The sequence below is a fragment of the Megalobrama amblycephala genome, linkage group LG18 (assembly GCF_018812025.1).
Source record: "Megalobrama amblycephala isolate DHTTF-2021 linkage group LG18, ASM1881202v1, whole genome shotgun sequence".
NCBI lineage: Eukaryota > Metazoa > Chordata > Actinopteri > Cypriniformes > Xenocyprididae > Megalobrama > Megalobrama amblycephala.
In genome coordinates, this window is record NC_063061.1 from 35,476,866 (window position 1) to 35,493,187 (window position 16,322).

Consider the following 16,322-nt stretch of genomic DNA (forward strand, 5'->3'; position numbering starts at 1 on the left):
TTACAACTCTGACAGTTGTATATTCTTATACCTATCTCTCTCCTTATGATATGTGAATGTTTATGTACTTAAGTCTTTCCTACAGCCTTTTGTAAACAGTAAATGGTTCTTTATAAATAAATACACTAGGCATATATACATGGTTAATAACAATGTTTGCCATAATTATTATGAAGTAGAAAGTCTTGATAGGACTGTATGTCAGTTCATGCAACAATGATTCAGTGAATTTGTTTCGACTCACGCATTTCATGTACTTCTCGACCTGTAAAATACAAAATAAGCCAATTTTATATTAATATCACACTGTCATTAGTCGTTATACAGGTCATAACGACCTGGAACTATTATGACCGACAAAGAAGTCAGTTTGCAAGACGCTTTTACTTTCTCAAAAGTTAGATCAAAAGTCAGAGGAAATAGAAAGTCAACTGAGTTACTGACCTTGGTGAATACTCGCCATACTGCCAAGAATAAAAAAGAAATTAAGCAGCAAAATGTCTACTGTCAGAATTTTGGGACTAAGACGATCTTCCGCAAACAAGCTTGTGTCGAAAGTCGAAGTGAAAAAATGCTGTTCTTACCTGTTCTGTCACACCTGTCTGTCTACATATTTAAAGGGTTAGTTCACCCAAAAATGAAAATAATTTAATTTATCACTCACCCTCATGCCGTTCCACACCAGTAAGACCTTCATTCATCTTCAGTGCTCAAGTTCTCAAAGAAAGATTGAGAAAGTGAGAGTATATAGAGTTACCAACCTTTGCCTCTGCGTCTTCGTCTTCTCCCCATCATGCTGCAGAGAATGAAAAAAGGAAAGCAACAAAACATCAACTGTTAGAAAATTACAATTTCCGCAAACAGGCTTGTTTCGAAAATGAAATAAAAATCGGTTCACATTCACTAAGTGTGTAATTTGTGTGTAAAATCTGCGTATGAACGTTTTGACGAACACCATTACTTTACAACTGAAATTTATTCTTAATTTAAGATTTTTTTATTATTATTATTATTATTATTTAGAAACAACTGAAACCACACGTAGGCCATATAATTCAATAACTAAATAAATGAAGCTGCGTAAACAGTTAAAGTCCCCTGAAATCAAAACTTTTAAATTTTAGTATGAATTTGTTAGCCTTAAGGTTATGAATAAGTTCCAAAACAATGACAAATTTTCATTTTTAGGAGATATAAGCATTCAAACTTACTTAGCGTCTCTTTTTTTTTCACTTCTGCTAAAATGGATCACGGATGTTTATGATATCACATGACACTTCAGTATCTCATCAAATCTCCTGTCCCTAATCATGTAGGGATGCCTAAATAAAAAAAAACCCTTTACACCTCATGTAGTTTGTTCCATCTCAAACTTGATTAAATAAATTAGAATGAATAATTATGTGCAATAAAGCCACCTGTTATAATTTTCCGCACATTTGACCCTCTCTTCGTGTAAGATGACGTCACGACAGTGGGCGGTGCTCGCTCGCTCCGGGCGGGTCGTGCGCGAGCCCGTTGAGGGCGGATTACGTCAGTTACAGTCACCGTGTAACACGGACACTGATCGGAGGAGAACAGATGAGGGTATGTTAGAATATTTCAGACATTAACAGTTAATTCTGTTAACTTTCATTTTTAAATCTCTTACTTAAGTCGATATATTGAGTGATCTTGACATTTGTCGGTGTTGTTGTTGAATATGAGGCTCAATGACAGCTGTGACTCCTTCAGCTCAAGCTACATTAGCTTAGCATGCTGTCAGCTCATCCTTATGACAAACTTACTGAGGCTCGATATTAATAATCAGTGTAATTTAATGTGTTATAAAGGGCAAAATAGTGTGTTTATGGTGACTCCGATCACTGTTATAGTTTAAATGTGTTGTAAATGTGCTCATAATAATGCTAGTGAACCAACATTAGAGTTTGTCATCACTTAGCTTTCATTACTTTGCTCTTAGATATGTTTTATGTGTGAATAGTTTTGACTCCTCTTCAGTTTATTTTCATCAAAATCTTCTCATATATATTTTAAGAGATGGCATTTACCGTCTAAGTCCATAAAAATAGCTCAAGAAGCTCAGTGTAATGTTAGTGAATTGTTAACCAAAATAAAAAATTTATAATGAACGAGCAAAGAAAATCATTTGGAAAACATTTAGAATAGTTTATGCTGAGTAATATTAGTCATCCATCACTGTTTTGATCAAAATTGTCACCTTTTTTTTAGAGTTTTGTTTTTTTCCACATGTTGGAAATTAGGAAAGCGTAATAAAACTGCTAAATTCAATTAAACTTTAATTCTAAACATTCATCAGTGCTGTAAATAGGCAGTATCATCTGGATATTGACAGCAGATGGCATCAGTTTTGATGTTTTATATGTTGTTATCAGGTGATGATGATGTTTATATGCTCTGTTATCAGGTGACCCACTGAAGCCGTGATGATGCTGTCGCGTCTCTTCAGGCTGCACGGCCTGTTCGTCGCCTCTCATCCGTGGGAGGTGATCGTGGGAACGGTTGCCGTGACGATGTGTCTGATGTCCATGAACGCTTTCGCTACTAATGACCAGATGTGTGGCTGGAACCATCAGTGTCCCAAAGTACAAGAGGTACAGCGGTCAACTTTACTGGACTTCAGATGATAAGAACCATGAGCTGCTCCACTGTCCACTCACAAAATCATTGACGTAAAAGTAGATCTCTCTGTATATTTACTCAGAAGCTTTATGGCTTAGTTCCTATTTGAACTGTTTAGTTCTAGCTCACTTCATAGTGCTGTAAACTGCGTGATTGGGAGTTATGATCTTTACAGAAGCATAACTTACAAGTTATTATATAAAACCAACATTAACATGCAGATTGTTTGTGTTGCTCATTTTTAGAAAATTCTAAGCAGTGACATGCTCATTTTAACCATCACACGATGCATAGCCATCATTTACATCTACGTCCAGTTCAAAAACCTTCGTCAGCTCGGCTCCAAATACATACTGGGTGAGTTTCTCTCTCTTTCTCTCTCTCTCTCTCTCTCTCTCTCTCTCTCTTTTCCAGCCCATTTTTCTTCCTTAACATGATTTATTTCCAAATGAACTAGGATATTCTACAAGTAGGCATGTGACGGTATCAAATTTTCATGTTGCGATTAATTGCTGAAGCTTTTATCACGGTATACGGTATTATCACAATATTGAAATAAGTTGCAAAAAGTGTTGTCATTGTATAACAGGTTTAAGAACTCTTCTTGTAATAACAAAAAGAACTCTGAATGTTTAAATAAAATAATGCAGTACACAAAAAAAAATATATAAAGTCAAATTTTCAAACAGATTAAAGTGCAAAAGAAATAGGCTATAAAGAACAGCAGGTAACACTTTACAATAAGGTCTCATTATTTCAATGCATTAACTAAGATTGAGCAACAGCTACATTTGTTACAGAAAGTATTATTTTTTGTTAATGTTAGTTAAGAAACACAACTGATCATTGTTTAGTTTTATCTCAGGTCCATTAAATAAGTTCTTTTGATTTTAGTAATGTTATTAAACAGTAACTAAGAAATTAACATTAACTAAGAATAATTAATGCTTTATAAGTATTTTTCATTGTCAGTTTGGTTAATAATGAATTAACATGTTAACTAATGAAGCCGTATGTCTTTAAGTTTTACTGAACAATAACAAATAATCAGAACATTTCTAATCATTAGGGCATGTTGTAGTCCAGTTTAAAATATAAAAATGATTAAGTTTGAAAATTAAATAGCCTTTTAAGTCTTTAAGTATTTGGTGCTGTGATGAACAACATTGAGATTACAAAAAAATGAATGGCTGTTTGAAGCATTTTAAAAACTTCATTAGCGCAGTTACTTTGTTTGCGGCACAAGTCTATCTACAAGACAAAACAAAAAAAGATTAGTTAAAGTTTGTCCTGGGGAATTGGATGGTCTCTATATAATTTATGATTGATCACAATTTTTGCCTGTTTATAACAAAAGCATTTATTGTTCATTTTGTGTCCAGGTATCGCTGGTCTGTTCACCATCTTCTCCAGCTTTGTGTTCAGCACTGTGGTCGTTCACTTCCTGGGCAAAGAGCTGACAGGACTGAAGTATGATCTCATCTGTCTCCCACATTCATTATCTTTCATTAGAGTTTGTCTGTAAACGGTGTCCCATGTTCCTGCAGTGACGCTCTGCCGTTCTTCCTGCTGTTGATCGATCTGTCTAAAGCCTGCACACTGGCCAAGTTCGCCCTCAGCTCAAATTCACAGGTACAGAGATATCATTTTGCTGGCAATATACATTTAAACATCATGAATATTGCTTTTTGTTTTTATTTGACCATTACTTCAAGAGCATGTAGTTTCACAATCCTTCCTGTGTGTTAGGACGGATGTTTATAGTGTTTTGGGTTTTTAAAAATGAACATTTGATTTAAGTGACTTCTTTGAACCAGTTCATGCTGTCCATATTTAAATAAATAGATTAAAAATTGATGATGCAAATCATTGGTTTGTTTGCATCATCATTGAAGTCAACACTATAAATAATGAACAAAAAATGTTTCTGTGATATTTTGATGCAAAAAATATAAACAGCTATACATATATTTCCTATCTATCTGTCTATCTATCTATCTATCTATCTGTCTGTCTGTCTGTCTGTCTGTCTGTCTGTCTATCTGTCTGTCTATCTATCTGTCTGTCTGTCTGTCTATCTATCTGTCTATCTATCTGTCTGTCTGTCTGTCTGTCTATCTGTCTATCTAAACAATGTCCAACTTCATTCTCATACATTGAGTATATACTCATGTAAAGCGACATATGTAAATCTCAACTGTTTGATTGTTTATATCACAAAATGTAACTATTACTGTATCAGCCAGCTCTAATCTGCTAAATGCAACTAGAAGTCATGAAGATATTAAGATATTATAAACATAAACATCATGATTTTCAGTAAAGCTACTTTGAAACAATGTGTATTGTGAAAAGTGCTTTACTAATTAGACTTGAATTGGTATATGCATGTATCTGTGTGAATATTGCTGTTTGTTACTATGTGCTGTTGTATTGGTGCATATGAATGTAAATAATGACTGGCCATGTGACCCACAGGAGGAGGTCAGAGAGAATATCGCTCAAGGCATGGCTATCCTGGGACCCACGTTCACGCTGGACGCGGTGGTGGAGTGTCTGGTCATCGGTGTGGGCACCATGTCTGGTACGTTAGTGCAGTGTCTCTTTCTTGCTTTCTTTACTATTATTTTCCTCCAAAGATGTTGACAAATTAAAAGCAGGGTCACTATGATAAAACCTGGATGGTTTTTGTGATCTAAGTGCGATTTCTTGGTGTGGAAAAGTCATGGAAAATGATAAAATCTTGTAAATCTTTAGGGTGAATATTTTTTACATTTTGCTCAGCTTTAAAATAATTTTTTGTCTTGGAAATGTATTGGTTAGAAGTCGCTTGAACACTTAAAAATGTCTTAATCTGGCTTTAAACTTCCTATTTATACATCTCTCACTGTCCTGTCTGTTTCCAGGTGTGCGTCAGCTGGAGATCATGTGTTGTTTCGGCTGCATGTCGGTTCTGGCCAATTACTTTGTGTTCATGACGTTCTTCCCGGCCTGTGTGTCGCTGGTGTTAGAGGTCAGTGCTGGATTTGTTTCTTGTTTAAGATGTTCTGCATAACACATTTGTGAGTGAACATTGACCCCAGTCTCTCACCCCCGTCTCGTCCAGTTGTCCCGCGAGAGCCGTGAGGGTCGGCCCATCTGGCAGCTCAGTCATTTCGCTCGTGTCCTGGAGGAAGAAGAAGGAAACAAACCCAACCCCGTCACTCAGAGAGTCAAAATGATCATGGTGAGCTCTGACAATCACGTTTAGAGACCAACAAAAGGTCATACTCTGCATTTTCTGTACGATTTTTTTGACTGGTCTGGTTTTGTGTGCTTCAGTCTCTAGGTCTGGCGCTGGTTCACGCTCACAGTCGACTCGTGACTGAATCTCCGGCGCACAACATGAGCAGTTCAGACGTGGTTCTGCCCACACCCAACATGGAGTCCGACAGAGCCATGTCCAGGTACGAGCTGAGAAACACGGCGCTGTTTTTGCAATGATTTCGACAGTCATTTTTAATAATCTTGTCTTTCTTCTCAGTGTGGATTTGGAGCAGGTCATCACGCTCTCTCTCGCTCTCTTATTGGCGGCCAAGTACGTGTTTTTCGAGCAGGCCGAAACGGAATCCTCCCTGTCAATCAAACCTCATGTGGCCACACCCAACTGCGCCCTGACCAATAGGAGAGGAGGAGAGGACCGCTGTCAGAGGGAGTCGGCCCCGCCCAAAGCCCTGAAGGGGGTCCAAACGAATAAAGGTGAACCCCTTTAGTTCATTATTTCAGCTTTTTCCCGTTGTTCTTCCCTTTTTTTGTTGATTGATTCATTCATGTGTTTTGATTTCTGTTGTTTAATTTGTTCTTTCAATGTTTCTGATTCATTATTCTGATTTATTGATCTGTCAGATGGAGATGGACACCATGAGGAGGAAGAAGCGGATGAGTGCCGTGAGCTCCGGTCTCACCAGCGCCGCCCTGTGGACGAATGTCTCACGATACTTAAAGACCCCAAAGTAATTAATCAATCAATCACGTTAACTGATCTTAAAACATCATGTGCTTTACATGCCCCCTCTCTCTCTTCTTTAAGAGAGGAGCTCGGTTCCTGAGCAACGCTGAGGTGACGGCATTAGTGGAGTGCAGAGGTATTCTGGGATACCGTTTGGAAGCGGTGCTGGAGAGTCCAGAGAGAGGCGTGGCCATACGCAGAGAAATGCTCTCCCCCAAACTCCCGGACTTGTCCGCGCTGGAGAAGCTTCCCTACAAACACTACGACTACTCTAAGGTGCTGCTTATGATCGGCTGCAGAGCTGCTCTGGAGACCCTGAGTCACATGTGTGATGATGCGGTGTTTAAATGTCGTTTCCTCTTTCTCAGGTGATTGGCACTAACTGTGAGAACGTGATTGGCTACGTGCCTGTGCCAGTGGGTGTGGCCGGACCGCTCCTATTGGACGGGAAAGAATTCCACGTCCCCATGGCAACAACGGAAGGCTGTTTAGTGGCCAGCACCAACCGAGGATGTAGAGCCGTCACAGTGAGTCATACTTATTGTCTTCATTATTTAGTTTTTTAATGTTTTGTTCTCTCTCTGATTGTAAGTGTGTCCGTCTCCTCACTATCACATGTGTGCTTGTGTCTGCAGTTGTCAGGTGGCGTGAGCAGTCGTGTTCTCGCGGACGGGATGACCCGCGGGCCGGTGGTTCAGATGCCGTCGGCGTGTCAGGGCGGCAGAGGTCAAGGGCTGGCTGGAGAGTTCAGAGGGCTTCAGTGTCATCAAACAGGCCTTCGATCACACCAGCAGGTCAGAGGTCAAAGGTCACATACAGAATAAGCCTTATATAGCACTGCCATGGGAGAGTTTCCACTGATAACTTTAGCTCTGTGTTTATCAGGTTTGCTCGTCTGGACCGGCTGCAGGTCGCTTTGGCCGGGAGGAACCTGTACATCCGCTTCCAGTCTCAGACCGGAGACGCCATGGGCATGAACATGCTGTCAAAGGTGTGTGTGATGAAGCAGAGATTACATCTGATTTATGGGGTCAAGAGTTCACACAGCATCTGAACTTCCTGCCTGAACTTATATATAATAGATGTTCCTGCTCTCTTTTGAATGCGCTATTGAATGCGACTCTAAAACAGAGTCCAAACTGATTGGGATTTTTCCCTGTAAATATTTAGAGAGTGTCCCTACGGTTGCTGTGTGTGTGTCATGAAGGTTTGAAGTGACGGTGGTTGTGTTTGATGTCCGTAGGGAACAGAAGAGTCTCTGAGCCGACTTCAGGAACGCTATCCTGACATGCGTCTGTTAGCCGTCAGCGGGAACTTCTGCACCGATAAGAAACCAGCTGCTGTCAACTGGATCCAAGGCAGAGGAAAATCCACAGTGTGTGAAGCCATCGTACCGGCACGAGTGGTGAAAGAGGTCAGACAGAAGATACTTAGGCACTTAGTTTTTGCTCCTCTAGGGGGCGTCAGAAAGCTTTGTTAGATGTTTAAGTGTACTAATGTCTCTAGTATAACCTTCTCAATCTGTTCAGTGCATGAAACACAAGTGGAAATCCACCCCAGTGAATGAATGAATGAAGGCTGTAGTAATATAGTGTTGTGTTCGCAGGTGTTGAAGAGCAGCACAGCCGCTCTGGTGGAGCTGAACATCAGTAAGAATCTGGTGGGCTCGGCAATGGCCGGAAGCATCGGCGGGTTCAACGCTCACGCGGCAAACATCGTAACGGCCATCTACATCGCCTGCGGACAGGTACGCGTTACACACTACTATAATGACAACATGACTCTGTTATATTAATACACATGACTTCTGATCATATAATGAAGGAGTCATCAGTGCATGTTATTCTAAAGCAAAAGTATTAACAGGAAAAAATAATATTAATAATCATACTCAATTATTGACATACTCAATCTATTGACAATCCAGTAAAAATTCCAGTGGATAAAAAGTTTCTGTTAACATTAAGTGCAATGCGTTGTGTATTTATTTATTTAAAAAGATAAAAATGTATTTAAAAAGTGTACACACACACACACACACACACACACACACACAGGTTTGTTTTTGTGAATTGTGGGGACATTCCATAGGCGTAATGGTTTTATACTGTACAAACTGTATTTATTTTGTATCGCCCTACACCTAAACCTACCCATCACAGGAAACTGTGCACATTTTTACTTTCTCACAAACTCATTCTGTATGATTTATAAGCCTTTTGAAAAATGGAGACATGGGGTAATGTCCTCAAAAGTCACCCTCTCCTTGTAATACCTGTAATTATACACATTTGTGTCCTGATATGTCACAAAAACACACACACACACACACACACAATATTTAATATTTATAAAATAAACTTATATACAATAACATAATATACTATAACATTTAAACTTGTTCTTTTATTATTCACATATTTTTAATCATATTATGCATTGTGAATGATATTATATCATAATATGTTATAGTATTAATGTTATAATACCAAATACCAAAAAATATGGCATGTTATTTATATAAAAAATAGTTTATCGAACAAAAATATTTAAATTAACAACAATAGCCATTATAACAGTATAAGAAGAAAAAATAAGAAATAAACACAAGCAAACAGTTCATTCAAATGTACAAAAGCAGCGCTCTAGATAGTACAGGGTTTAATTTCAATGCAAATATAAAGTTATGAACTTTAATATAGCCCTCAAGCCAAATCTGTTAGCTCTGGAACAAGTAATATATTAATAAGACCAAAGATTGCCGTTTGATACACTCAAAATGAATTATACCTCATGTTTAAACACGATCTACATAAGAACCTGCAGCAAATTCCCGAAGGACTGGCAGAGATGAAGCTGTTCTCTGCGGGTACATGAGCTCTGAACAGCCGCTGACGCCCTGGAGCTCACATCTCCGAAAGTGTCAAAACAAATTTTCAAATAGGCGTTTACATATAAATCACATATTTGAGGTGATATACAACTACATTCTCGCCTAAAAGACTGTTAAAACTATTCTGTTATGGCTGGAAAGACCTCTTAACCAATCAGATTCGAGATCCAGAAAAACTGCTGTACCACTGTACAAATATTTATATTACACACACACACACACACACACATTTTATATATAAATATATAATATATATATGTGTGTGTGTGTATACACGATGTTACTCCATATAATTACAGATGATGTTGTGTTTTGTAGGATCCTGCGCAGTCGGTGGGCAGCAGTAACTGCATTACACTGATGGAGTGTGTTGGGACGGATGGAGAGGATCTGTACATCTCCTGCACTATGCCCTCATTAGAGCTGGGCACTGTGGGGGGGGGGACCGGTCTGCCTGCACAACACGCCTGTTTACAGGTAACACACACACACACACACACACACACACACACACACACACACACACACACTCGGACAGCACTGAGGGTCACTGAGGCTCTATATGAGATTAACCCATGATGTGTGTGCTCAGATGTTGGGTGTTCAGGGTGCCAGTGATCAGTGTCCCGGTGAGAACTCACGGACGCTCGCTCGGATCGTCTGTGGTACAGTGCTGGCAGGAGAGCTCTCGCTGATGGCCGCCCTCGCCGCAGGACACCTCGTCAAGAGTCACATGACTCACAACAGGTCAAACATATATAGTATACAACTATACATATATAACATATAGTATAATATTCTATACATGAATATTGTGTGTGTATATATAATATAATAAAAATATATTTTTGTATGATTTTACATTGTTTGTATTCTGAAGTTCTTTTACTCTCTTACACAGGTCAAAAGCTGATATTAGAGAGAATGAATTGCAGCCAAAGGAAGGTTCATGAAGCACATCACCCAGAGAACTCTGGGAAATGAAGTCTTGAGCATCTGACGTTTGTGGTTCCTCGTGTCCATTCTCAGGGCATCTGAAGACACGGCCTCTCGGAGTGGACAGATGTCCGGAGGAGTTTTCTTCTGTGAAGCAGCTTATTTTGCAGTCTGAATGGGAATTATGGGAAATACTATTGCTTTACGTTTACTTTGTGCCTCAATTTTATAAGGCGACTACATGAGTAAATGAGCGAGATGCCCAGTGATTGGCTGCTGCATTTGTGACTCGGTCACTGCTCATTTTACTGAATCTGTGTGTTTAGTCTTGCACTAAAAGCCAAAACTGTTACTTGCTCAAGATTTGTCAGAACCTGGTACAAGTTGATAAAGCCAAAACACGCAACGTTTTTATCACTTGGTTGAAAATGGGACGAGAAAACAGGCTTTTTTTGCACACGGGCAAATAGTTTTTAGACTAAATCATGATCTCAGATCAGAGCTTGATGGATGATTTTGCAGTTTGGACCTTCAAGAGCGTCAGATTGTGAATGAATGTATTTAATTCTATGTCTAATCAATCACGCCAACCTCACTGTGACAAACTCCACTGATGGACCTTATAAACGAGGTGCTAATGTAATTTATAATAGTGATTTGAGTTTATGAATCTGAGTGTGAATGTTTGCACTGTTTGGATTGTGTGTGTGTGTGTGTGTGTGTGTGTGTGTTTGTTATGAAATGAGTCTCTGTTTCTGCATTGCCACTGTATGAATTCATGACTAAAGTGCTTCAGCTTTTCTCGACAAAAGCAAATCCTTTCACTTTCTGACTACAGAAAGTGCTGATAAAGCCATATCTGTCTTTTAAAGTTGCTTTCTCTTGCTTATTTCCTGCTAAACCATGGATCAGATCAGCATATTTTTAAATTGTCAGTATTTTGTTGAACTGTTTTAAATGCATCAAACTGGAAAAATAAACATTTACAAAGTATTTTGTATTTTTTGTGCAATAGATTTTTTTTTTTCAAGAATTGCCTTTCAACAGAATACAATTTCAGTCTAATCCACACCACACTTTGGCATGTTCTTTTAATAAAAATATCCTTTATATTTATTGTGCGCACCATTTACTTTTTCGTTCCCTCGATTTTCTAAATTGTGTGCTCTATTTACTATTTCGTTCCCTTGATTCGCTAAATCGTGTGCACAATTTACTTTTTCGTTCCCTCAATTTGCTAAATTGTGAGCACTATTTACTATTTCGTTCCCTTGATTCGCTAAATCGTGTGCACAGTTTACTTTTTCGTTCCCTCAATTTGCTAAATTGTGAGCACTATTTACTATTTCGTTCCCTTGATTCGCTAAATCGTGTGCACAATTTACTTTTTCGTTCCCTCCATTTGCTAAATTGTGCGCTCTATTTACTATTTCGTTCCCTCGATTTGCTAAATTGTGCGCTCTATTTACTATTTCGTTCCCTCGATTTGCTAAATTGTGCGCTCTATTTACTATTTCGTTCCCTCGATTTGCTAAATTGTGCGCTCTATTTACTATTTCGTTCCCTCGATTTGCTAAATTGTGCGCTCTATTTACTATTTCGTTCCCTCGATTTGCTAAATTGTGCGCTCTATTTACTATTCCGTTCCCTCGATTTGCTAAATTGTGCGCTCTATTTACGTTTTCGTTCCCTCGATTTGCTAAATTGTGCGCTCCATTTACTATTCCGTTCCCTCGATTTGCTAAATTGTGCGCTCTATTTACGTTTTCGTTCCCTCGATTTGCTAAATTGTGCGCTCTATTTACGTTTTCGTTCCCTCGATTTGCTAAATTGTGCGCTCCATTTACTATTTCATTCCCTCGATTTGCTAAATTGTGCGCTCTATTTACTATTTCATTCCCTCGATTTGCTAAATTGTGCGCTCCATTTACTATTTCATTCCCTCGATTTGCTAAATTGTGCGCTCTATTTACTATTTCGTTCCCTCGATTTGCTAAATTGTGCGCTCTATTTACTATTCCGTTCCCTCGATTTGCTAAATTGTGCGCTCTATTTACGTTTTCGTTCCCTCGATTTGCTAAATTGTGCGCTCCATTTACTATTTCGTTCCCTCGATTTGCTAAATTGTGCGCTCCATTTACTATTTCGTTCCCTCGATTTGCTAAATTGTGCGCTCTATTTACTATTTCGTTCCCTCGATTTGCTAAATTGTGCGCTCTATTTACTATTTCATTCCCTCGATTTGCTAAATTGTGCGCTCTATTTACTATTTCATTCCCTCGATTTGCTAAATTGTGCGCTCTATTTACTATTTCATAACCATGGATCAGATCAGCATATTTTTAAATTGTCAGTATTTTGTTGAACTGTTTTAAATGCATCAAACTGGAAAAATAAACATTTACAAAGTATTTTGTATTTTTTGTGCAATAGATTTTTTTTTTTCAAGAATTGCCTTTTAACAGAATACAATTTCAGTCTAATCCACACCACACTTTGGCATGTTCTTTTAATAAAAATATCCTTTATATTTATTGTGCGCACCATTTACTTTTTCGTTCCCTCGATTTTCTAAATTGTGTGCTCTATTTACTATTTCGTTCCCTTGATTCGCTAAATCGTGTGCACAATTTACTTTTTCGTTCCCTCAATTTGCTAAATTGTGAGCACTATTTACTATTTTGTTCCCTTGATTCGCTAAATCGTGTGCACAATTTACTTTTTCGTTCCCTCAATTTGCTAAATTGTGAGCACTATTTACTATTTTGTTCCCGTGATTCGCTAAATCGTGTGCACAATTTACTTTTTCGTTCCCTCAATTTGCTAAATTGTGAGCACTATTTACTATTTTGTTCCCGTGATTCGCTAAATCGTGTGCACAATTTACTATTTCGTTCCCTCGATTTGCTAAATTGTGCGCTCCATTTACTATTTCATTCCCTCGATTTGCTAAATTGTGCGCTCTATTTACTATTTCGTTCCCTCGATTTGCTAAATTGTGCGCTCTATTTACTATTTCATTCCCTCGATTTGCTAAATTGTGCGCTCTATTTACTATTTCATTCCCTCGATTTGCTAAATTGTGCGCTCTATTTACTATTTCATAACCATGGATCAGATCAGCATATTTTTAAATTGTCAGTATTTTGTTGAACTGTTTTAAATGCATCAAACTGGAAAAATAAACATTTACAAAGTATTTTGTATTTTTTGTGCAATAGATTTTTTTTTTTCAAGAATTGCCTTTCAACAGAATACAATTTCAGTCTAATCCACACCACACTTTGGCATGTTCTTTTAATAAAAATATCCTTTATATTTATTGTGCGCACCATTTACTTTTTCGTTCCCTCGATTTTCTAAATTGTGTGCTCTATTTACTATTTTGTTCCCTTGATTCGCTAAATCGTGTGCACAATTTACTTTTTCGTTCCCTCAATTTGCTAAATTGTGAGCACTATTTACTATTTTGTTCCCTTGATTCGCTAAATCGTGTGCACAATTTACTTTTTCGTTCCCTCAATTTGCTAAATTGTGAGCACTATTTACTATTTTGTTTCCGTGATTCGCTAAATCGTGTGCACAATTTACTTTTTCGTTCCCTCAATTTGCTAAATTGTGAGCACTATTTACTATTTCGTTCCCTTGATTCGCTAAATCGTGTGCACAATTTACTTTTTCGTTCCCTCAATTTGCTAAATTGTGCGCTCTATTTACTATTTCGTTCCCTCGATTTGCTAAATTGTGCGCTCTATTTACTATTTCGTTCCCTCGATTTGCTAAATTGTGCGCTCTATTTACTATTTCGTTCCCTCGATTTGCTAAATTGTGCGCTCTATTTACTATTCCGTTCCCTCGATTTGCTAAATTGTGCGCTCTATTTACGTTTTCGTTCCCTCGATTTGCTAAATTGTGCGCTCCATTTACTATTTCATTCCCTCGATTTGCTAAATTGTGCGCTCTATTTACTATTTCATTCCCTCGATTTGCTAAATTGTGAGCACTATTTACTATTTCATTCCCTCGATTTGCTAAATTGTGCGCTCTATTTACTATTTCGTTCCCTCGATTTGCTAAATTGTGCGCTCTATTTACGTTTTCGTTCCCTCGATTTGCTAAATTGTGCGCTCTATTTACGTTTTCGTTCCCTCGATTTGCTAAATTGTGCGCTCCATTTACTATTTCATTCCCTCGATTTGCTAAATTGTGAGCACTATTTACTATTTCGTTCCCTCGATTTGCTAAATTGTGCGCTCCATTTACTATTTCGTTCCCTCGATTTGCTAAATTGTGAGCATTATTTACTATTTTGTTCCCTTGATTCGCTAAATCGTGCACACCATTTACTTTTACGTAACCTCAGTTTGCTAAATTGTGAGCACTATTTACTATTTCGTTCCCTCGATTTGCTAAATCATGAGCACTATTTACTATTTTGTTCCCTCAATTCCTTGATTTGCTAAATCGTGCACACGATTTACTATTTTGTTTCCTCAATTTGCTAAATCATGCACATGATTTACTAATTCTCTCTTCCCCCGCCATTGACAGAATTTTCTGGCTTTCCGTGCTTTCACTGTTATATGGTAGGTGGCGCTATTATTCATCTTAAAGAATACAGAATATCCAGATCAAAACACGAGCAAAAAAGGAGCAGAAACAAGTGATAAAAGCATGTAGTAGTTTGAATAATATATATATTTTTTTTAATTCTCAGCTTTTTGCACAAAATGTTGCTTTTTTTTTTTTTTGATGAAACTTACCCACATTCAAGGTTGATAAAGAATGCATGAAGCTTGAGTAAAACGTTTTTCTTTTATGGTTTCTCATGTTTATTCTCAGGTATATTTAAACCATATCTGTATTAAATATATCAGCTGTATGTAGCAAATTTATTTGTGAGTTTCTAAAACCTCAGAACAGCAACAACCTGAACAAAATGTAACGAACATTATTTGCACAAAGAAATGATCAACACAACAGTCAGCGGTGCAGAAAGATGTCAATCATTTAATTCCTCTCTAACAGGCAGCGGCGCCGCCCTCTATTCACAGTACATGTTTATCCTGACACCTTTAGTGTGACGCGTATGTACACAAAACATCTGAACCCCAAGGACTTTACATTCAGTGCAAATGCAACTAATAACACACTAGACTGTATTAGAGGGACACACAAGCAGAACTCCTCTCCTGATTGGCTGTTTCCACCGAAAAACCTTCCAATCAGGGGAAATCAGGTGTATGTTTTATTTTTTTTTTTTTTAAGTAACACATTCAGCTTTACGGTTTCACTCCAGTGGATTCGTACATTCGGGTTCAGTGAGTGTCTGGAATGTTTAAGTTGTACGAGCGTGACGTTTTGAAAATCGCATCTGGTCGAAAGCTTACCGTAAATACTCAGATGTTGTCGTTGTGCACCTGCTCTACGTTTGACTACTTTCTGTCCTCTAAAGCATCTTTAACAGTCTAACGTATGAAAGCTTGTTTCCGCCACTAAATTAAAAAAAAATATGTGACTTTTTAATCTCACAATTTTGACTTTTCTCGTAATTGCGGGTTTTTAATTTTGCAATTCTGACTTTATAACTCGCAATTCTGACGTTTTTCTCACAATTGTATAAACTCACAATTGCGAAATATAGTCAGAATAGCGATATATAAACTCGCAATTGCGAATTGTAAAGTTAGAATTGCGATATAAACTGACTTTTTTCTCACAATTGCGAGTTTTTAATCACGCAATTCTGACTATAATTCGCAATTGACTTTCTCAGAATTAAGAAAACTCGCAATTGCATCTTATAAAGTCAGAATTGCGAGATATAAACTCAATTCTGACTTTATATCACACAATTGTGAG

General features: G+C 37.8%; 1 protein-coding gene across 1 annotated transcript; it reads left to right on the top strand.

Annotated features, from left to right (window-relative positions):
- The first annotated feature begins 1,439 nt into the window (after positions 1-1,439).
- Positions 1,440-11,460, top strand: hmgcrb (3-hydroxy-3-methylglutaryl-CoA reductase b). The gene is given in 21 exon segments (XM_048166312.1): positions 1,440-1,587; positions 2,429-2,615; positions 2,889-3,000; positions 4,026-4,113; positions 4,191-4,275; positions 5,122-5,227; positions 5,550-5,656; positions 5,750-5,869; positions 5,965-6,089; positions 6,167-6,381; positions 6,529-6,635; positions 6,713-6,907; positions 7,000-7,158; positions 7,267-7,347; positions 7,349-7,425; positions 7,517-7,622; positions 7,875-8,045; positions 8,238-8,378; positions 9,843-10,001; positions 10,117-10,271; positions 10,426-11,460. Coding segments are annotated over 20 exon segments (2,529 nt in total). The 5' UTR covers positions 1,440-1,587; positions 2,429-2,447; the 3' UTR covers positions 10,478-11,460.
- Positions 11,461-16,322: the final 4,862 nt, after the last annotated feature.